At 41.4% G+C, this 23,610-nt stretch overlaps 1 protein-coding gene across 5 annotated transcripts in view; it reads right to left on the reverse strand.

Annotated features, from left to right (window-relative positions):
- The window catches only part of mib2 (MIB E3 ubiquitin protein ligase 2), a 41,733-nt gene extending 19,261 nt beyond the window's left edge, over positions 1-22,472 (reverse strand). Inside the window, exons 1-9 of one of the 5 annotated variants that reach the window (XM_084015913.1) lie at positions 22,330-22,457; positions 21,351-21,623; positions 9,857-10,252; positions 8,406-8,577; positions 2,715-2,821; positions 1,217-1,411; positions 692-834; positions 324-431; positions 54-158 (exon numbers count right to left, since the gene is read on the reverse strand). In XM_084015913.1, the coding sequence (XP_083872039.1) occupies positions 54-158; positions 324-431; positions 692-834; positions 1,217-1,411; positions 2,715-2,821; positions 8,406-8,577; positions 9,857-10,252; positions 21,351-21,381 (1,257 nt within the window). In that variant the 5' untranslated portion in view covers positions 21,382-21,623; positions 22,330-22,457. Of the gene's footprint in view, positions 1-53; positions 159-323; positions 432-691; positions 835-1,216; positions 1,412-2,714; positions 2,822-8,405; positions 8,578-9,856; positions 10,253-16,425; positions 16,566-17,877; positions 18,020-21,350; positions 21,624-22,329 lie in introns of those variants that run through there. The other 4 variants (XM_084015915.1, XM_084015916.1, XM_084015912.1 and 1 more) reach the window with 4 other exon arrangements.
- Between the last annotated feature and the right edge of the window lie 1,138 nt (positions 22,473-23,610).

The following is a 23,610-nucleotide window of genomic DNA, read 5'->3' on the forward strand; positions in this document are numbered from 1 at the left end:
TGAAGAACTAGTACTATGAGGCTACCATCTATTATCAGGCTAAATGAGCATACAGGAGCCATGCTGTCTGTCCACTCTCCATGGCCAGCCTGCAGTCTCTTCACACTCTCGATGTCCTCCAATACTCTTACTAGTTCGCCAACTCCAAAAGTGTTCACCTAGTGGAAAGAAAGATGGACAAACTGTTAATACATTTGTTAAGTTATTAAAATAAGATGAAAACATACTGACAATCCGACTGCACTCCTGTCAAACTGATGTTGTGAACCATGTAAGATCCCGCTGCAAGATCCTCTGGCAGAAACGTCTCTCTAACTCTGTACCTTGGTGAGGGCCCCGGGATGGAACGTCCAGCGGATGTTGTTGCTGTACTGGACTCTGACATCTCCTCGGTCAGTGATTCTATGAACAGTCCCGATCCGGCAAATGTACTGCAAACACAAATAGCTTGTTTCACCCAGGGTCTCCCTCTGCATGGCTGTGACCTTAACGTTCCCTTTAGCAGCTGTGATCTGAGAATTGGATGCTCTGTTTCCTTTCACTCTGTTGCACACTAACATCCATCTGAGCCATGTTTGTCTGAATAGTTGGGGCAGCAGTTATAGAGTTATGCAGTTATGTAAACTTGTCTATTGTTAATATGTTTGGAATTGTAGGATTGTATTTCTGGCAGGAGGGAAGACTTTAATACCTCAGCCATTTTGGGGTTCCACCCTCCGTGGCCCTCTTGCATCTGTCGCAGGATCTCCATCTCCAAGAGACATTTGACCTTGTCGCCTTGCTGGAAGGAATGGCCGTCAGCGCTCTCCTGGCGCTGCAGCTCTGCATGCTCTCCTGGATGGACGAGTGTTATGTTGGAGACTTGTTAGGGTTTTTCAAAGCCCACACCAATAAAAGTTTAGATTCAAAGTCAGCAAGTCTATGTTTTCTGCAGATATATGTATACATATTATCATGTTTCAAATTTAAAAAATACAATAAAACATAGGAATACAGGGAAAATAATGTTACCCAATGTTTTTTTGATTCCTACATCACACAAAAATCCTTTATAGGTTGAGGATGAAGTGGAGGGGTGAGCTCCACTCATCAGCAAGAAGTGACATAACAGACTGGATTCAGATTGTTCATGAAAGCCAGTATCTGTCAAATATATCGACAATTGAGATAGAAATGACTTGGAGCATACTTTGAAACAGGAATCTGTCTGGCTTACCGAGCTTTGGTAGGTGGTCTTTGTAATAGAAGCCTCCTTGGCCGTCAGACACGTATTTGAGGTCTACCTTGCCCTTGTGGCCCATTCGGTAGACATTGGTGGTGCCATTAGACCAGGTGACACTGGCCACGCTGCGACCAGACTCTGTGTCCCAGCCGCGAATGTCCACTACCTTCCCAACCTTACCCTCCCCGCCTACACAAACATAGATGCACACAAATATGCAAGAGACAATAATGCATCAGTGGAATGGACAAAGGGGAGATAAAGGCAATGAAAGAAAGAGCAGCTCATCAAGGAGCTGAGCAAAAAGTAAAAGTCATTGGATAAATGGTTAGGTAAGGGTTTAGGTGAATACTTTGGTGTGTTTTGATCAGGAGAAGATTTGTGAAAACATACGTCATCATCATATAATCATCCATGGTCAATCACATTGTAAACATATGAGACAGGTGAGAGGACAGACACAGGTGTGGAACATTTTCCCTGTGGAGACATAAACTGACAAGCCAGCTCAGTCCTGAATGGTTTCTCCATGAATCAAACCTGACAAAACACAATTACCTTTCTTAATTCCAACACAAAACATCAAAGAAAAAAATTAAGATTCAATAAAACATTTCACCTCAGGTTTTATGATATAAAGGTAACTCTTGATAAGCCATTAAGTCATGAAGCTGCCTCAGTGCCTATAAACACCAGCTAAACCAGTGACCCGTAAGACTACATGTTAGGATGGCTGTTTCTGAGCATGCTCAGAGCTTCCTGTATGTGCATACACCATTTAAGCCTGATGAGTGACTTAACCAAACCCCAGGGCGTTGATTTCAAAGACACCAAAAGGACATTTTGATTCATTCGCTCTAGCCCAGAAAAGGGACCATTACTGTTCTCAGACAAAACGCTGACCACAGACCAGAAAACATAAATACATTTCCTCTTTCTCTAAAAAGAAAATTCAAGTGATTTAATTTAGTCAACTAATGTAGAAGATCGCTTTTCATTTTTATTCAAACTATTTCAAACATCCACCAGTGCGGGCTGTCTGTATGCAAGAGAGCACATTTTTCAAAACAGCCACAATCTAGACTCATAGTTTGTCAAATAATGTAAAGCTGCAGACATTCATGGAAGTATTTCAAATATTTCAATTGCAAAATATTTTAAGTCAGTTCTCAGTTTATGTCCTACACAGGGTTGGAAAAAGAAAAACAAAGAAGATAAATGTTACGGACCAAGGACTCTGTAAAGACACTCACAGACAGGCACATCTGTAGAACAGACGCAGATGAGTCACTGGCAATATAAACGCACACGTACACGCACACAAACACAACATTTCGTGGGTTAATGAGACGTGAGGTTAGAATATTATTATGGGTTGTGGATGGTGAAACACTTTGAAGAGGTACAGCTCCATGCTTAAGAAAGCAGGGGGCCTGCCGAGTTGCCAGCACCAAGTTGGTGGTTAAGAACAGTCCCACCACACACCACTCACCGTCTTGGTTGCCCCAGTCCCAGTCAGGTCCACGAACCACTTTAACCCCCTGGAAGATTCCTTTGAGGATGATCCGCGGGAGGTTCTGCCTCGGTGCCAAGCTCACTCTGTGATAAGAGCACGGAGACACAGCTGAACACACTGCTCCACGGACCTTGATATGCAATCCTTAATACAAAACGTGGTCCAAGTGTGCATATGAAAACCCCAACATAACATGTAACAGCTTTGAATCTGTGGGAAGCCAAGGCAGACACATGTCCAAAAAAATGCACACATGCATTCTAAGCAGATACATTTACTTCATTATACATTGGTCATGATTAAGGATTCCAAATATTGTGGTTTAAACATATTTCAGCCATGTGACTCATTCTTAAAAGCAAAAAACATCCTTGATGAACAATGGACATGGGCTATATTATGCTATATTGTTTGTTATGTCATCCCATGCACATGCGGTAGTTGTAGGAGTTCTTCCACAAGTGGTCAAGAGGTAAGCAGGAAATACCCTCTTTAAGACAAAGTCTTTTTGAAAGCATTACAGGACTGTGAACAGCAAAAATCATAAACACATCGAGGAAATCTATGCATAGCTTCCTACATCAATGTCAACACTCTACTATACAACACAGCCAATAACCAACAACCAACTGCAATTACAGATTCAACACTCAGTCCGTCATATTCTCAAACTCTGACATACCTTATGGTAAAGATTTGATCAGATCTCGGTGCAAAGGAGCTGCCTATTCCCATACTTTGTTGACGAGATCAACGTCCAGCTTCCATTTAAACCCAACAGATTTTTGAATGGACTAAAAGTCATAGAAATCCAATGTGCTCAAAAGAAGAGAAGAGCCTTGTGTAAGCTGACGTCCTGAAAGAGCCTCACCAAGGTTCTGCTACTCCCACATTTCTCTAGCGGTGTTTTTTCTCCCTTAAAGTTAGCCTTGGCTGACTTCATCCCTCTCTAGCCAGATTTTCCAGGTTCCTGGGTGTAATAGCAGGAAACACCAGTAGATTTGGCAGTTAGAGCCAGGTAACGCTAAATCTCAAGGTGGGTCTGAGCTTGGACAGGTCTGTGCTGCCGAGGTGTGTAAACAGAGCTTTGAGCCTAATCCCTGAACAGCAGAGCTATCAGAAAGCCAATAGAGCACGAACGGGCTTGCATATATGAAGATACAGGAAGAAATACATAGGGTCTGTATAAACACATTTTCTAAATTTATTAAATGCTTTAAATTGGAAATTTAGTAAAGGTGCTGTGATTAGGCCAATTAAAACAATGTTGGTTATAGTAATACACTTTCTGAAGGGTAACGAAGAGAATGTAACAACTTGAGCAAATGTCTTGATGGCACAAAGTTTATGATGGGAGAGATGGTTAGAAAGAGAAAGGACTATTCCCAAATCTGGACCAACAATTATTTCAGTAGTAACGAGGATGTTAACTGACAGATGTCTCTAGAAGAATGACCTCAGAGTTTGACTTTCTCAGTGTAGCTACTCTGAGAAAGAGTACAGCTCTTTCAAGGGATCAAGACTTCTAATCCTGTTGGCCAAATGTCACCTATACTCCCTGCTGACACAGCAGCTGGGTCAACAGTCGGACAAAAACAAGCTTTACCGTTTGAAATAATGATAGTAGAAAACAAAGAATTACCAATTGTTTGTAGAAATCAAAAGCACCAAAACTTCACAAGAATATCAGAGTTGGCACAAAAAGTGGGGGTTGTCAGAAAAATACAGTGAGGCTATGAGTTGGTGTTATGATAAATGTTGCATGATGGCTCAGAGCTTTCACCTTTAAATTAAGATGGCATGGTTTAAAATGGCAGCCCTGTTTGCATTTAATGGACTTACTGTAATGTGTTTGTGGTACCTTTAATACTGCGGAAACACAAATCCGGTCTAGAGCAGACTTGGTTTAATTAGAGACATCTTTCAAAGTATACATAAATAGTTTGTCTTGTATCTAAGCTTCAATCCACACCTTACCTATCAAAGCACTGAAGCCCTTTTCAAATACATTGAAGGAGACAGCAGTTTTGTGATGGGAGTGGAAATGACGAAGAAGTGTGAAAATCTACATACAAATATCAGACAAGAAATGATTACAGCAATTCGAGTTTGCCCACTAGAAACAAATCCAGGTAGAGAGTCTAGGCTGATTAGAGTCTGATTAGAATACAGAGAAAAGCACTGGAAACTCTGTAGACAATGGGGGTAGGTTGGATCATGTGCCATAAACGTGACTACTAGGTACAGTGTAGCTTGATGAGCAAAGGAAGGATTAGGCATTGAGTTGACCGGCTATGTTCCCTGGAACTGTGTGTGTGTGTTGTTTGTGTGTTGAAGAGCCGATTAACCAGCTGCATACCAACCATCTCCTCGTAAACATATGGTACACGCACATGCTGCCCTGAGCACTCTCAGCGTGCACACACACACACACACACAAATACATGTGTCCATGGAGTATTTATGTATTCATCTTAAGCAAATACAGGAAACTGTGAGCCATTCAGAACACTAAACAGCTATCTAAAGTATAGCTTCATAGCATTTAGATCTGGAAAAAAAACCTTGCAACAATAAAATATAATCTATAATATCCTGAAAATTCACAATTACAAAAAGTAATTGTTGAGAGAACACAAAACAGAGTCAATAAGACTGACGCACAAATTAATTCTTTGTAAGCAGCACCTTGATTTGCCTATTATCTGACACCAGTAATCTATACATGTCTTTTAGGAAGTTAAAAATGTTAACATGCTAATCCACACAGCTGAGAATGTCAGCATGCTAATCCAGTTAAATCTGTTGTAATTACAATGGGACGTTCACGTACAGTACATCCGGCTAAGATCTCACTCCAAGTCTGTAATGGCACAGCTCGAGTGTCAGTGAGCTGCAGCAGTTTACAGTGTTGACAACTTCCCATTGTACCCCCAGGACACCGACAAAGTTTCTGCCTGCAGTTCGTCTATGAGCTACAAATAGATCCACCCCGCTTAAGTAGTCATGAAACCCTCACACATGTTTGGTCCACATGAAAGGAGTCCCTCTCGACTACATTAGTCTCCTCACATAAAATCACTGCTGGCACAACAACAAGCCCCTCTCATTATGAAACTCAGCGAAATTCAAGTGTGTCCCATGACTGCCAGATTATAAATTAGTCTTTTGAAATGCTGTGAGTGAAATATGGGTCAGTGTGGTCTGAAAATAAAGGAGCACTGTGCTTTAGCACCACGTACTGTAGAGTGTTCCTCTATTTCATTAATTTGATGAGAAAAGAAGTGACTTCCATGTGATGTTCTCCCACAATCACAATTTATTGAGATCATGCAAAGATTATGACTGGTAAAAGGATGGAGAGTGAAGACTAAATGTTATTAATGGATCATTTCATGTAAATATGAGTCGAGTTGAAAAGTTGAAATTGTGTGTTAAGTGTTATATTTAAAAATGTGTTTTTAAAAGCTGAAGTTTTCCGTTTCCTCCAGGGTGTGTATAATTGCAAATAGGACACGAATTGGAGAAGTGAAAGGAATGGATGGACTAGTGAGTGGAACAAGCAATGACTGATGAAATACGGCAAAAGAAGTCTGTCTGAAGGGCACTGCTGTCAATAACCAAATATGGTATATTCTAAAAAGTCAGAAAGGCGTAACACTAAACAGAAGCTCGGACCAGTGAGTTTGAAGACGTAATTCACATCATTGCTGGCTCTATGACCTCAGCTGCCTCTGCCACTTAAAGACATTAATATATCATTCATGTTTCAGATCCCATAAAAAATATCTCAAGACAATAACCCTGTGTATTAACAGCGACCTCATTCCATCTAGACATGCTACCAACAAAGATCTTGAACAGAGCTCTATCTTTTCAGTATCATTCCGATAAGTGTCGCTTATGACAGGGATTTCAGTATTTTGAAAGGCAATATTCCTCCATTTTTATAAAGATTTGTAGGAATATAAAACATTACACATACACTGTAGGGTTTATAATACTTGTGATTCATTGTAAATTGTGCTTAACAAAAGTCATGTGCGGTGTAACTGCAATCAATCAATGTCAGTCAATGTCAGGCAAAACAAAAGATCCTTAACCAAACAACAGTAAATCCTTAAAGTAGGATTGAGTATTCAAACACCTTTACACATTTTAATGGTATCACTGATGCCTCAACCTTTAAAATGTAGGGAATCTTCCACTTAACTCTTTTTCCAAATTTAGCTTTTTCTCACTAAGTTACATACCACAGCTGCTTTGGATTACAAGCAACCTTTAAATAACTTAGATTAAGGGTGTGTACGCATATAGTAGCACTATTTGACACATCCACAAAAGCAGCTTGCTTAACACCGTATCTTTTCTGACCAATGTCAACTAGGATCAGACCCATTTGATATTCTTTTTTCCAGTGAAAACTTAAATTAAGGTATTCTAAAACTGAAACTTGGGAATCTACATCAACATATAGTTTTAAAAACATAAAGTGATATATTTACAGTCCTTGAGCGAGAAGTTCAACAGCTTAAGCCTTCCTCTGCAACCACTGATCCATACTCACACATGTGTTTCAACAGTGGGGAGTCAGTCCCTCACTCAGTCACTCACTCAGTCACTCACTCAGTCACTCACTCAGTCACTCACTCAGTCACTCACTCAGTCACTCAGCAAGTAAGCCCCTGAGACATCTGTAGGCCGGCCCACGGGTCCAGCAAAAACATCAGACAGATGGCAAGGATGCTGGATTCAAGTCTTGATCAGGTGAAGATTTGTCTGTGACATTGTTGTTTTTGATACGACCACTAGGTGTCAAGGTCAGATATCCTACATATAGGGGATTTAATGGATACACACTTTTGGCTCATCCTGACTGGTTCCAATCATAGTTTGAAAACTGTCAGGGGAAAAAAAAAGAGCCACTTCCACGCTTGCACCTAACAGCTAAATATAAGATCAATATCTGAGCTAAGGAGTAACAAGTCTTGATTCACACCCATATTTGCAACATTCATTGGACAGCGGGCACAGGGAAATAAATGGAACCGAGTTGGACCTGGACCAGGCCAAACTATAGAAGAAATCTGGGTCATACATATCACCTCGTTAAAATGAGAACAGGCCATCCAGCTGACATTCAGACAGTGCCTGCAGCAGTTTGGAGATTTACTGTGAACTGATGCAGAAGAGTGAATTCTGAAGGGAGAACTGAGTTAATCTGAATACATGGAATCAGATCACTAAACATTTATCCACAGCTTTTATCCCCAGCAAGGGCAAGCATGGTTGACCTAAGGTGACTTAAGGCTAGCCATTAATCAAAAAAATACAGTCTTTTGGATATCAACCCTGATAATATAGGATCAATAACCGAGAAGAGGTCCCGACCACAGACAGGCAATATGAGTAAGCAAGGAGCAAATCAAGTATGGAGTTGAAAACCATCTGATATTGCTGAAGTCCTGCCTTAACCGGTTAGACTGTGTAGACAGACACCAGACTAACAAAATTGCATTGGAGGAAACTACTACAACTAATAAGGTCCTCCTATGAGTCGAACTGGATTTGAACAGAACAAGTTAGTCAAACAGAGACATTGTTACAGAACACACCATAAGTTGAATTTAAATGAAGATCAATTTTGCAGGTGGAAGCGGTACTCACGGTTGGGAGTGTGCAGTCTCGTAGCGCTCGAAAGCATGGCTCAGGTCATGTTTATTGTTCATGTAACACTGGGTGCACAGGTCATAGTCGAAGCACACCTTGCACTTCCATCGCATTCCCATGACACCATGCTTCTTACAGCTGTCACAGATGATGTTGGAATGACGCACGCCTGGAAGGGAAGGAGAGGTAGTTGAAGGAATGCGAGTGGGGTTATAAATTCAACATGCATGAGGTTTCTAAAATAAGATGCAAGTATTAAACTACTCTGTATCTCCCATATACAAGTCATTGACACATTCAAGGCATATGTCATCCATACCAATGTTACTTTTCACAGTGGCTTATATCACAAAATGTGGGAGAACTGAGGCACAAACATGACAAAAATACCCCCACCCCCTTAGCACATCATCTCTTCTACTCCTCTTCTTTCACTCCATAAAAGGGCAAGCTTCTGGGGCAGAAATATGTTGCTTTAAATGGAGCAAAATGCTAATGAGTCCTGCATTATTGTATGTGCTTTCCAAGCCCAGTAAAGAGCTGGATGGCTGATGATATGAGATGGCAGAGTTTCCTGCACATATGCTTTACATGGGCGGGGCTAGGCCCACCCAGGTATAGTAACAGTTTTGGGACATCAGAATTGCATCACTGCTCTTTGCAGATGATGTGGTTCTTTTGGCTCATTCAGAGGGTCTTGCTCTCCACTGGGGATGTTTGCAGCAGAGTGTGAAGAGGTCAGGAAGCGAGTCATTACCTCCAAGTCTGATGCCATCGTTCTCTGTCAGAAAACGCTGGATTGTACCCTCCCCGTTGGGAGTTAGTTACGTGAGGGTAAACAGGCGGTTCATGCATTGTGTCCAGCCATTGTGGCAACAAAGGAGCTGACCTGGAAGGCAACACCTATGGTCATGAGTTTTGGGTAGTGACCCAACGAATGAGATTGCAGATACAAGCTGCCGAAATGAGCTTCCTTGGTAAAGTCTGCTAAGCATTAGAGATAGAGTGAGGAGCACAGACATCCGGAGGGAGCTTGGAGCAGAGTCACTACTCCTCCGTATCTAAAGGGGCCAGCTGAGCTGGTTCAGGCATCTAATCAGGATGCTTTCTGGACGCCTCCCTTTGGAGGTTTTCTGGGCACATTCTACTGATAAGAGGCCCCAGAGTAGATTCAGAACACGCTGGTGGGATTAGATAACTTGTTTGGCCGGGAAAAGCCTTGGGCTTCCCCAGGAAAAGTTGGAAACCGTTGCCAGGAGTGGGGTATCTGAAATACCGTTAAAGCCTGCTGTCCCAGGCAACCCAGCCACGGATAAGCATAATGATAATGTATGGATGAATGGATGGAATAAAACTATAATTGTTATCATATTGGCACCAGTACATTTCAAACTAGAAACAGCTCAAGTTGACCCAGTGTTATTATAACCCTCGTCATGAGTGCTTACCAATTTGAGCGTTATCATAAAGCAGCAGGTCAAAGGAACCCTGGTAGCCAGTGCGGTAGTTGGTTCGTGTGCCGCTGTCCCACTGCACCACAACTGTCTTGTCTGGTGTGGTAGTGCTGCCCTGCCGCCCGATCTCCACCACAGTGCCAATATGGCCCTCGCCGTCATCCTGGTTTCCCCATTTCCAGTCCAGACCACGCACCACGCGCATTCCCACCTCCATGCTTCCTCTGCTGGGCCCTGGCCTGGGGGCTGAGATCCGAGGCCGGGGCCTGGCAGCACTCGCACTTCCGCTGCTGCTGCGCCTCCGGGGCTTCTGAGTGTGGCTGGCTCCTGCTGAAGATATTGCGGGCAAGGACGGCACAAGGGGTGTTTCCGGAAACAGATCGGGAGTGACTGGATGTAGGAAAGATAAAAGTTCAAATTAAGTCAAATGTTGGAAAGCACTCAATATCGGCATCTTATTTTACCTAGTCAATACCTAACATAACATATAATATAAAAGCTGACCCTTGCTACCTGGTTGAGTTCATGTCAAAGCTTTACTATGCCACAGAACATTTTTGTTCAATCCACTGCTTCTAAACAAGGAAACCAAACAACCTGTGCGTTGTCTTTCTACAAGTCTGTCAGTGGCTGCTGAGGGACTCATGAAGCAGCATGCCATATGTCTCATTAATTTCAGAGAAATGTGTTTTTCTTTGCTGGTGGATCATTCTCTGAAAGCCTTGCTGTCCTGGCACATTTCTGAAGAGAGCAGCTGGACACGACCCTTGACGCCCTGCTGCGCTAATCAAGCCCTGACCCGACAAGCATGAACACACACATACACACATTTACTTACATCCTACAGTCCATTAACTTTATTCATGTCAACCATAACATTCAGCTACTTAAACCTAACCCCCAAAAAGTGATTACGTGGCATTGAGTTGTAAACATGTACGCTGAGTATCCTAGATCCTTAAGCAAACCGGGTTGTCTGGAGTTCTGGTGGTGAATTTCCATAGTCAGGAATATTGAATATTGTCACAGGTGACTTTAAAACGCCGACTAACTCGTTATCATGGTAGGGAAGTAAAACATAGAACCACATTTTAAAATGACAGTTATGATTAGCATGTAAAAAACACTTTTTTTTAATGTATTCTCTATTTTTGCATCGGGACCTTATCATATATGATTATCTTATCCTAAGATAAGACTACACTACAAATTATGTTAGCCAAAAAAAGGTGTTTGTCTTATCTGTGATGCAATCAAATACTTGTTTCCTATTAAAAAAAAAAGTAAGGTAAAGGGCGAGACTGAGCATAATGATAGTCAAGTGAGCATGAATGAAGAGAGGGACCGGCATTAGAGTGAGGGAAAAAAAAAACATTCTTCTGATTGTTGCATGGCGGTTACTTTCTACGGGACATAAACACATCCACACCTCCTCCCAAACCTGTGGGAAGGTGCCAAATTTTGAATGAATGCAGCCCAAGGCATGCCTCTGTGTGAGACCTGTGAAAACTGCAAGCTTGTGTCTTTTATGTTATTTTATGTTGGCTTTGCTGAAGTTTATTGCCACATTTTGAACGGGTTACGGGTGCAGGTTACTAATATAAGCTGGTTGGCGAGCTCTGTGATGCCAGCCTGGTGTGTGCGTAACAGCTGGACACAGGTGTATACACCAACCCTGTTGCGCACACACACCAGGCTTGGCGTCACAAGTTACCCATAGTGCGTTGGGACTTTGGGTGCTTGTCTAGCTGTGTCACTCGCCACAGTACATCATTGGAACAGCTCAGGTTAACATATGTATATTACATTTTTTAACCTATAGACGGACATGCGTAACCGGTAACTCTTGACTGATGACTTCAATGTTTGCATGAATACTGCTGGGTGATAGACCTAACAACAGGAAGAAAGCAGCATTTATGTGGCAGCTTGAGACAGTGATACAGAAAGGAACATTTGCTGAGGAGCATGACCATCAGCAGACGTCCCAACACATCTATTATCACATGTGGTCAGAAAAATTATGTGTATAATCATACATAAACACAATTTTGTGTACTACCAAAAGATATGGCTTTTACATTACAGTCCACATAATGCATGTGGTTGTTGTCTGCCTCTTTCCTAAAACAGTGTTTTAAAGAAATGAAATGACATTGCTGATGAGATCTGACATACAGAGTCCCCCCGAGTAAAGCAAATATCCTAATTGTTGTCACTTCTCACTGTAAAGACTTGCATCTAAATCCTGCTGTATGTCAACACTGCACACAAATAGCACCGCCTAAGAGGCCAGGTAGTGTAGAGTTGTTGTTGTTGTTGTTGTTGTAGTGTAGAGTAAGAAAACTGAGTGATTCACAAGCATGTACACCTATGTCAATAGTAAGTTTTGTGTGAGGCCGCTTTGTGAACTACAGCTCTTCGCTGCTCTCGGCACGAATGATATTCGTCAGTTTGAGCCAACGGTTCCTCGTCTTCTCATCGGACGGGAACCGAAAGCATGAACAGCCGTACCTGCTGGAATGGGAACATTCCGGAAGAAAACACACCGGCATCTTTGTTTGATCGGCACTGAACCGCTGTGAGAAAGGGTGATGACGTGACGTCACATACGTGACATGTAGTCTTTCTCATCGCGTTTCCTCTACAGCCCTTAAACTGGGGCATATAATGACTGGGACCAGCAAATAATTATATTATCTGCATTGAGACCCATACATTTTTTACAATCTCAGAGGTCCCATGGGAGTCTAGCGGAAAGGGCGGGACTTCGCCACTCTATTATGTGATTGGCCCCGTTGTAAGTCAAAATATATAATTACACAGATGATGTCTGAGGTCACAGAATGGAGCTTACCCTGAAATCAAGTGCCATGTTTGTCATAATATATCTGTCCACATTCCTTGGCAGATGGTGGTGTTTATCTATCATCATGTTTACAACCACCATTTACCTAAATCACAAGGACGTGAAAAAGAGAGCTTTTTTCTGTGGACGGAAAATGTAGAAAAGTATCAATAAATGCTGGTGTGGAAAAGAACCTTTCAACAAGTATTGTTTTAATGTCTATCCAGATTTGTGTGAATATAGCCTAAAGCTTGCCTAAAACCCTCCATTTATATGATAATTTTGACCAAATATGTTTTTTTGTTTGTTTTATAGCCTGATAGTTCAGTCACAGGGCTTAGGTGACAAAAAACCTTTCAACAACAGGGCAGACAGATGTCTGTAATGCCGCTGAGATTACACTTGCACGCTTATCAAGATTACAATGCCATTTTGGTATTAAAGGCATCTGCCCTAGCATGAAAACATATGGTATGTAGGGGATCAAAGGAGGGAAATCAGGCTGCTTATGTTCCATTTTGTGTCCAGAAATGACAGCTTAGCCTCTTTTATGCAGTGAAATAATATCCCAGCCAATCATCAAACATTTCAGCCCTATAAATAATATATTAATACACAATGAATACTTCACAATAAAAACACTCAAGGGAAGAGAATATATTGTTACTTCAACATTTGCTGTGAGGCAGGCCCTCAGTATTCTGGATTGAGGAACTGTTTTGCAGACAGAAAAAAACTTGCAATCTTGTATTAAAAGGTGCATAATACAAGATTGGGGGTGTTTCGATTGCCTTTCAGCGGCTCTAAACATGGCAACGTCTCAGCCGACGGCTCGTAGATGAAGGTGCTAACAAGACTAATAGTACAAATGTGCTGACAGAGCTAACAATGTTTACCTGAGGGGGAAGTGGAGGATGGGTGCTACGCTTGTGCCATGACGCTGTCGCTCGGGACTGTGTCGTCAGCTGTAGCCACCATATCGGTCTATCAATGACGCTACAATTCTTTTTTGTTTGGTAATTAAGTAAGAGGTCTTAGTTTCTTTGCTTCCCAGCTGACAAATAGAGTCGCTGGATAAAACACATCAGGTAAGATGATGATACATTTGTGCATGGAACATAGCCAAGTTACGCAGCTAGCTAACAAGTCAAGACAACAGCCGTCTTAGTTTAACACAAAACGAAATGATCCAACAAACTAGACCAAACTGCAACATTATGACTTGCAAAATTATCTTTAAAATTGACAAATAACTTCATAAAAAAAGAAAATATTTTTCTCCTTGGACTATCATACATTTTTGCCCTGAAATGAGGTCCAATGAGGGACACTGGAGTGGACAGTGGAGGGAATTAGTCACTCTATGTTAACAAAGCAAGACGAAGTGCAGTTAACAACACACACTTAGGGAAAGCCATTTCATTCTCTGTCCAGGTAGACTATTCCATGATCATTACATAGATAATCGTTGTATATAATAGTATATTTATGCTCTGAATGCTGTAACCCACCGCCAACATTTAAAATACACACCCACCGCCTCCCACATCACCAACTCTACTGGCCCCACACTGTGTGTTCCAATTTAGGCCGAACACAATGATATCTAATCATTATCAAACAGAGCAGGACTGGTACTGACAAGTAGATGCAACACAGGGGATTCGGATGATGACTCTACCTACACAATGAGCTCCTATCCAACATTGATAGGGAGACCATTTCTCACGGTGTGAGCTTATCTTTTGCCTCTACAATAACACCTACAAATGTTCGCACCAGAATAAGGGTGAATACATGGTTCAAGCTGCACATGGCAGCATATTTAGTAAAGAAATACTCTTCTTAAATGCCAATGCTCGTTATTGTTTGGTGTACATATGGTCACTGCAAGAAAATAAGAATGAATCCCAAAATTACACCCAAAACAGTAGTGAGCAATTACTAAATACCAACAGAGCTATTAGCTCTTCAGATTAACATTAGCTCGTAAAGCAGCCTCACTATAGCTTTGAGAATCATCAGCGTGTTCTTCTCCTGCTCAATGAAGTGTCCCGAGATAACTTTGTTGTGAATTAAAACTATAAATACAATTTGATTGAATTGAAAAATCACAGCTTAGCAGCTGTTCGCACAAACACAATTTTGTCTGAACAGTGCAAAATCCAGCTTCCATTTTCCATTTTAAGGATTAAGTAATTTTCCATTACTTAATCCATTTCTAGATCTTGTGTGTTATGTTATCTGCAGTAACAGCAAACAGCTTTATGAGGGTAAACCACTAAAATATAGTTGTTTCAAAAATAGTTTAAAGCTACTTTGAAATAATAATACATTCACCCATGTCCACCTGCATACTAACTAAGCATAACCTGGACACAAAAGGAATCACAATTTGAAATCATAAAGTTTTGACAAATCACAGTTTAAAGATAGACTATCGCCTAAAGAAGGCAGCTCTCTGCCTGCAATAACAGATGGGCTGGCTTCCGTCATACGCACTGCTGAGGGCCAGTCTGGGACGCCAACATCACCCTCCTTCACACAAACACCCAGACAGGCGTTTGGCCACAACACAAATAAACACACACCATAAACAAACACTCACAAACTGCACACGCTCAAAAGTTGTTCAATATTATAGTATATATATATATATAAAGTAAAGTTATTATGCTAATGAAAGTTAAACTTGACATTTATAAACTGCTACAAGTTTGAAACATCAATATACAATTGACTATGTAATTGCAATATCATTTTACATTTTTGTATTTTGCATTACCAGCTGACTACATTGTGCTTGTCCTTTATGTAAAGAAGAATAAATCGTCACGGTTCAATTAAAAATGTATGGTTTCACTACACAGACAAAGAATATTTCACATTCTTAACCAGGAGCAGGTAGATCCACACACTGATAAAAGTCAGCTTCAAAATGGAAAATGAGGCAGGAATATTATGACGGGCGAAACCAGTGGCATCAGATAGCGTCTACTGTGTGAAGCAGCAAAGGCCTACTTGTGCTGTCTTCTTACATGTGGTCTGACTGCCTTATATCCTCACTCTCATGTCTAATAAGAAGAGGCTGTTTGTTTGTTTGTTTGTTTGTTTGTTTGGCATCACTGCCACTGGACCTAAATGCTTAGCAAAGTGAAATCTACATGCACGCTCTATGAGCCTCTATCAGCCTTAATATCAGAAAGGAGTCAAAGCCTGCTGGAACTGGTTCATGTCAGAAACATCTGGTAGCCTGAGGACTTTCAGGAAAATCAATAAGGACTCTGAGTAAATAACACATTTAAAAAGATTTCTGAAGAGTGGGCGACAGGCCTAAAATTAGACTCCATTTTCCATTTAAGGCTTCTGCTTGGCCTACCTTCCTTTTCACAAATCTGTCTGAAATGAGCGCTGTGTACTATGGAGCGTGGAAAATAATGAAACATATCATTAAGCATCGATATTTATCCAAAATGTATTACATGGTCATTTTCAAATATTTCTCTTGTTAGCTTTGCCCAAAAGCATCCTCAGAGAGCTTAAATAGCAACTTGATACCAGCAGAATTATTCCAGTCAGCAAACGTTATCCCTGGAGCCTTTTAAAAATAATGTAAAAAGACCTTACCGGAGAAAACCACAAGAACACTTAATGTACGTTTGGTGGCACTGTGCCGAGACGATTGTATCAAATTATCATGGATTATTATACTCACGCCCCATGATCTTCAGCCCACTTTTGAACATTTTGGGAGATGTGCCGTGACACCACTAGCCTTGCACTGCTATTATCCCAGGTCAACCAACAGGACCATCTGAAGTCCTGAGCACTATGAAGCAGTCATCCTACTGACGGGTAGTGAACCCTTTCTGGCACAGTGTTAGTATTTGGTTTACTGTGAACTTTGCTATTTGTTTTGGAACATGCCGTTCTAGTCTGCTCTGCTTGGTTGTTTTTTTGACAGATGTTGCTCAAGGACTGGACGAGCCTGATGCCTTATCTCAAAAAAAAAAAAAAAAAACATACTGGCTGCGTCAGTTACAGAAATAACCTTTGAAAGAGTGGTGCTGATCCTAAAAGGAGGACTGTGTTTCAGGTAAATGCATTACTCAAATCACATAATCAGTGGTGTGAGGAAGCTTTGATCGTTCCTTGTGTTTGTAATGAGCTTAATTCACACAGATGTAAATCCAAACTGCTGTGCTCAATCAGTTCAGGCTTAGACCTCAAGTCAAACGACATTTGAAAAGTCAATATTGAGTCACATGTTACTACATGCGCATTAAAGCTCTCAACCCCAATTTGTGCTGACTTATCCTGAAACAAACAAAATAATTCAATCATATTGAAAGATGATCATGAATACAGTATTCTCAACAACGCAATCATGTTCCGTTAATGAATCCTACAGCTACATGATATAATTAAAATCTTTTGAGACGGATTTTCACAGCACTGTCGTCACTGACTATATAATATATTTAAGTACCAAGTAACGAATGTTGTTAAAGCTACTCAAATGAGTCTAACTTGGGCACGAAACATGCTGTGAATGGGCTACCTGCAATAAATTATATACACACTAAAACCCTGAAGACAAATATTTTCTGCCTATTTGATGGTCACCAGTCTGTTACGCAAACAGTGATAGCAGCAGGCAAGCCAGCCAGATGTCTGCCTGCCTGCTTTACTACCGATTGCAATGACATGTGGCACTTGTAGTAGCATGGCCATGAACGTGTACTCTGCGTGTTGTCTTTTCACGTGATCATTTTACGTTTCTGGGAGGTGAACAGTGAAATCGTCAAATGTGTCCACTATGACAGTCTATGACAGGGAAAATAGAAGCAGCCATATTTCATTTAAGACGAAGGACATTGTATGGCTAATCTTATTTCTGAAATGACAATCTCGTTTATTTTCAAAAGATTCTAACTAACAGGAAGAATATACACTACTCTATCTTAAAATACAAACATCATCACATGGACCTTGATGCCATACAAGAAAGACGTGCTAGCATCACCCAAATAGAAGAGACGGAAACTGCATCATTTGATAAATAAAGCAGGTCCCGTTTAGCTGGTTTACCTGTTGGTATAGTTATATTCAAACGGGTAAATAGAGAGACCGACAAAAGCAGGAAAGGAGAGGAAGCAGCTCCTACCTCCTGCTTCATAAAAGCATCAGATGGTGAAGGGAAAAAAAGCTACCAGTGGTCCTGCCAGTTTCCAGAGAAAAAAAAACACCCCCTCAGGGCTGAATCCCTGTTCTGATGCACTCCCTGAATGAACCGGCCGAGGAGGGGATAAAGGGGGTGGAGGAGGAGGGCAGCCAGGCCAGTATTCCAGAGAAAGGATATACAGTTGCAAGTAGTCTAACAGAAACAGTGTCCTGTTGTGCAGGCGAACAGCCTGGTTGTAAAGGATCAGAGCTGGAGGAAGAAGAGGAGAGAGCCCGGCTGCTGGAGGATGCAGCCAGCATTTAGTCCTTTGTGCGTTGTGTCAGCAAGGATTACCACCGTGGAGGAGGAGGAGGAGGAGGAGGAGGAGGAGAGGAGAGGAGCGAAGAGGAGAGGGAACAGAATAGCCAGGGAGAGTGGCTGCCTGACGAGCACTGCATTCAGGTCGACGTATCCTTGCTCTCCCATAAAAACAGGCAAATGGGCTTTGCTCCGCTTAGGACCCTTTTCTTGCTATAGTCCGTCACCAAGGACGTGAGCGTCTGTAACACGCATGTGAAGCCGACTCTGTTCACTGATCAATATGTACAAACAGATGCGCATCAAGCTCTACATACGGATGTACAGCCGTCTCCTTCACAGCGCACAGGGACAGCATTTCCTCTACTGCCAATGAGCAGACAAGCAGAGGACAGAGGGGAGGGGGAGGGGCAATATGTTTCAGGGGAAGGGTTTTTTTTAAGGAGGGTGGTGGAAGGGGGCTGCTCAAGGAAAAGAAAAGGGTGGGGCTCTAGGAGATGAATGGGCACCTGTCATGATACTCATTTTAGTCGCAAACTGGCTTGTGCAACTGCTGCTGGTGAAGTGGCAATACCAGCCCAGAGTGTCCCGCAGGCTCACACAGGAAAGAGGGGTGTGTGTGTGTGTGTGTGTGTGTGTGTGTGTGTGTGTGTGTGTGTGTGTGTGTGTGTGTTTCCCAATGCTCTCCTTGCATTGAACAATGCTCCTTAATGTGTCCACAGCTGTGGGAGATCTCAACAATATGGTTCCAAGAACCAGACAAAAATGGCACTCTGTTGATGCTGGCACACACACACACACAAGTGAATGTACAGCAGACATTGCCAGGACATGAGCAGCCAATGAATGAATAGGGGCTGAGGAAGTGGTCGAGATGCAAGCTTATAATGAAGTTTATTACACTACTCTACCATCTTGTAAACAAAGCTGCTGCTGTCTGTGTAATAGACTTGTGGGTACATACAAAAGGGGGCATTGATTCATATGGAAGCTTTTCAAATAGACAGTGACACACTGACACACACACACACACACACACACACACACAGACACAGACACAGACACAGACACAGACACACACACACACACACACACAGTCATCAGACTGGGGAGAATGTTCAAATATGATTGTAGCCTGGGAAAAACAGAAAGCTAGACGCTGAGCTATAGCTGCGAGGTGTGATCTTATCAACCAATCATTGTTGTAGGTAACCAAACATTGTTGGGACCTCTAGTAAATTACAATAGAGTTGAGGGGACAGGAAACATGTTTACGACTGCAAAACCTGGACTACTTGAGCCAGCCATCATTAAGGCTCAGGCTAAAGCCCATGTCAACTCTGCGTTGAGAATTAGAAAAAATCTAAAGACCATCGCTATGATGTCAAGCTTTACCTCACTCATATATAACATGAATCTAATCTCAACCTGCTGAGTCAACTGGAGTTATTCCTATCCGCTAACAAAATGCTGCCACATGCGCCAATATTCTCACAGAGATCAATGACGTTCTCTGAGTCTATCTCACACTGGATGACTCGGAAGTGTTGAGTCTCACAGGGAAGCTGTCATATTTGTAACTATTACAGGACTGGCCTGTGGCCAGGGGGCTGCTGGACTTAATCCTCAGCCAGTCCAGCAGGGAAGATCCTGGTAGTGAAAACAGTGAAAGAGTCACCGTCTCCCTTCTGCAACTGGTCATTAAGCAAAGCTGTGGATAGGCGGTACAGATCCAATCTTGTTCAAATTCAAATCAAATCTATCTGCACATTTCTATTCTGTCATGCTACATGTATCGTATTGCCCAACCTTAGGCAAATCCCAATGCAGCAGTACACTGGTCAACAGTAAACATCTGTCGGAATTGAAATGTCAGAATAATGACGACAGAATAATGGCCATCAGTATCGTCTATTATAAATATAATGGATAAGGGGGGTTTTCACTGGTTAAAAGAAAAATGTAAAAAGCATTCACATCCAGACAATAAATGCTCTGTGCTGCACAGAAGAACATGTAAAGGACAAAAAAATATATATAGCCTGCACACTAGCGCTTCGATGAAAATGTATTCATTTTCTAATTTAATATACGTTTGTGGAAGCATTATCTAGTGTGCGGATCCCATTTTCACCTGTTTCAATACCCCTCATTGCCTACTAAGTTTGGACTGAATAGCTCAAAATGGTTACATTTAACGCCAGTGGCTATTTAGCACAAATTCTGCTTTCTGTAACCTCAATGAAAAAATACTGGTTACGATGAAAATTGGCACTCCAATGTTGTGACGGCTACTGTCAAGTTCCACATTGAAATAGCATGCCACTCTTACAGCCAGGAATGCCTTTTTTAAATGTAATTAAACACAAGACAGTTAGCATTCCTCAGTCAAACAAACGGTTGCTTTAATCCACAAAATAGCTTCGGTACTTAATATCCTGGAGCAACAACACTCCCTCTGGGGGTCAATAAAAGTTTAACTTATCTTATTAAGTTGCATCAATAATTATGGTGTTTAAAAAAAATGCCCTGTAAACCAAGTCTGGGGGAATTATGTAAAAGTGATTTACCTTCCAGTCTTAAAAGGTCTAATTGTTAGTTACTTGTTAATGAGAACAAAGCTGTGAATCAGAAGACTAAAATGTTATTTTCTGATTGTTTCATGGTGGTTACATCCTTCTCACAAGCATGCTGGAAGGCATCAAATGTCAAATGAAAGCAGCCCAAGGCACACCTCCTCCTGCTGTAGCCTGTCTGCTCTCTCTTTACCCGTCAGTCTCAGGCCTGTGAGCTCTGTGAGCGCCGGTACGCCGAGGGGCGTGATAAAACGGCAGTGCTTGACCTAGGAATGAGAACGGGCAGCACATCCTGCCTGTTAGCTGGGTATTCCACGGTCCAAATGCTCTGTGGTCATGCACGGTAGAGTCCCAAACACAGCAAAATAGGAATAAAAGAGAAATTACAGGCGCAGGGCAGGGTCTCTGTGGACACAGTCACCAAGATTTTATGGGACTATTCAGAGACAAAGCACTTAAATACAAACAGACAGAAAAGGCCACACCAGTTTAGCACAATGCATATTTAAAATTACCAACAGAGTGATGAACACAGTGGAAAACCCCTTTCCAAAAGTTAGTCCAAGTGTGTAAAACGCTTACCTTGACCACTTCCACACAATATTTTCCCCATTTCTTCTCAATTACAATCAACTGATCATGTCTTGTGTCTCTAAAACACTAGCCATGTCTGTGATGTAAGCCAGCAAGCATCCCAGGCTTGAACACTGTGATTGTTTTTTGTGGAGCCAAGCAATAAGACAAAGACACAGCAGATGACTGAAACTCGGCTTCCAAGTAGGTGTGGCTGTGTGAGCAATCCTGACTAGTTGCAGCTCCAGCGTGTGGCAACTGCAGCTGGGCTCTGCTTCATCACTACCAAATGACCAGAAAGATGTAATTGGTTAGGTCTTGTGTAGCAGCTACATCTCTTAATACAGCAGACTGACAACATGGCAGGCAGTAGAGTAAAACATCCACGACACCCCACCAGGCAGCTAGTCGAATGTAGCTTACTTGTCCGTCAAGTTTTCTCATTTTGGACACAGCGTCACACCAAACGTCGTTCAAAAAGTTGACAATTTAACAACTTTGGCGACTCTGAAGGGAACTTACTGTATTTGAGGGTAGCTTTTTAACGGATTGTCCACGAAACTAATCCGTCTCAATCCAACATATAACCACCAGCATTTCTTTCTTCAAGTGTCAAAACTTAAGTCAACAGCTAGCGCTAAAATCAACTGAAGCGGCTTCTCATCGCCCATCATGATATTATGCTATTTTGATTTAGGAACGTCTTCTGACAGGCAAATTATCTAGAGGCGTTTCACCTTAATAGAAGTGGAGAATTACACACACACATGTATCATTATCCAGCAATAACAATATTATATAACGACACCCGGGTACCAATCATTTGCCAACATCAACGTGAACTGAATTATTCGTGGTTTAATAATAGGAAGGACGGTGGGATTATGCGCACTACTAGCTTGTCTAACGTTGACACTAGCTAGCTAACTCATGTTTGGCTATCATTTATTGGTATAAAAACAACTTTTGTCGTGGTGTAGCTACTTACCAGGCCCTTGTCAACAATGTTTACTGTGAGTTAAAATATTATTCCATATCGCCGTCCACCACCGACGCTGACAGAGCTTGTTTTAGGACATATAAGTATTATATTGGAAGGTTTTGCAGCACACGGCCATGACAACACGCCCATGCATTACGTCACTACTAATGCTGCCTTCACGTGCTCCTCGTAATAAACATAACAAATCCTGAAATCAAACCAATTTCTTGATTTGGTTTGATTCCAAGAAACCTGAGGAGAAATGAATACAATAAAATAAATGGTTTTATGGAGGGTTTCTGTTGCATAGGCATTTTCAGACCACTACAAACAGGAAACGAGAGAGCAGAGAAATAATGTCTTCATGAAAATATTTACAAAATATGTCCATAACCTCTATTACTGTTATAAATAAAAGTTCTTGTCCCTGCTGATGACAATATGCCATTTCAGCTGCACAGTTAGTTCCCTTCTCATTCTGCAGCATACTCAGATTCAGAAGTCAGAGGCAGGAAACTCACTATGAATGTTGCTGTAATGGGTACTAAAGTACTAAAAACCCACCTGTTCTTCTCTGCCTTCCCCTCCGGCTCTGGCTCATATCGGTTCCTTTTCAATCGCTAACTTCTGTCTCTAATCTACCTACTTGTATTTACTTTTAAACTTTGGTCTTTAAATGTTTGTCTATGGTTCTGTTTCACCTATTTCAACCCTTAAAATTGCATGATTTTTTTGTGTAAATTGAATAGTTTTAATGTTGCAATATTTATTTATTTATTTTTACCCTGTATGTGAAGCATCTCAAGATTGTATTTGTATTTTAAAGTTTGCTATATAAATTTAATCCATTATTATTATTATTATTATTATTATTAGTAGTAGTAGTAGTAGTAGTAGTAGTAGTAGTAGTAGTAGTATAAAAGATAAGGATTTTTGGAAAATAAACTTTGTAGGCTATATTATGCCCTAAGCCAGAGGGCTTCAACGTTTTTTTTTTTTCTGACCAAGGACTCCCAAGGCCTATAGAGAGCCGCTGGAGGGACCCCTATTACATATCATATAAAACTGTGTTGCTTATTAAACCGGCCAATGATAATGTGTAGTGGGAAGTTGTCTTTTTATGGAGAGTGTATATTCAAAAACAGCACAAAATGAAAACCAATTCTCCAAATCATCTCCTTGGTGGCCATAAGGCAAGTCAGACATTTAGTTGGCTTATGTCTGAATCTGAATCTGATCTGTGTCCTTCTCTTTCTCATTTCTCGTCGTGTTAAATGACATTCAAGC

Source organism: Eutrigla gurnardus (genome assembly GCF_963514095.1).
Source record: "Eutrigla gurnardus genome assembly, chromosome: 8".
Taxonomy (NCBI): domain Eukaryota; kingdom Metazoa; phylum Chordata; class Actinopteri; order Perciformes; family Triglidae; genus Eutrigla; species Eutrigla gurnardus.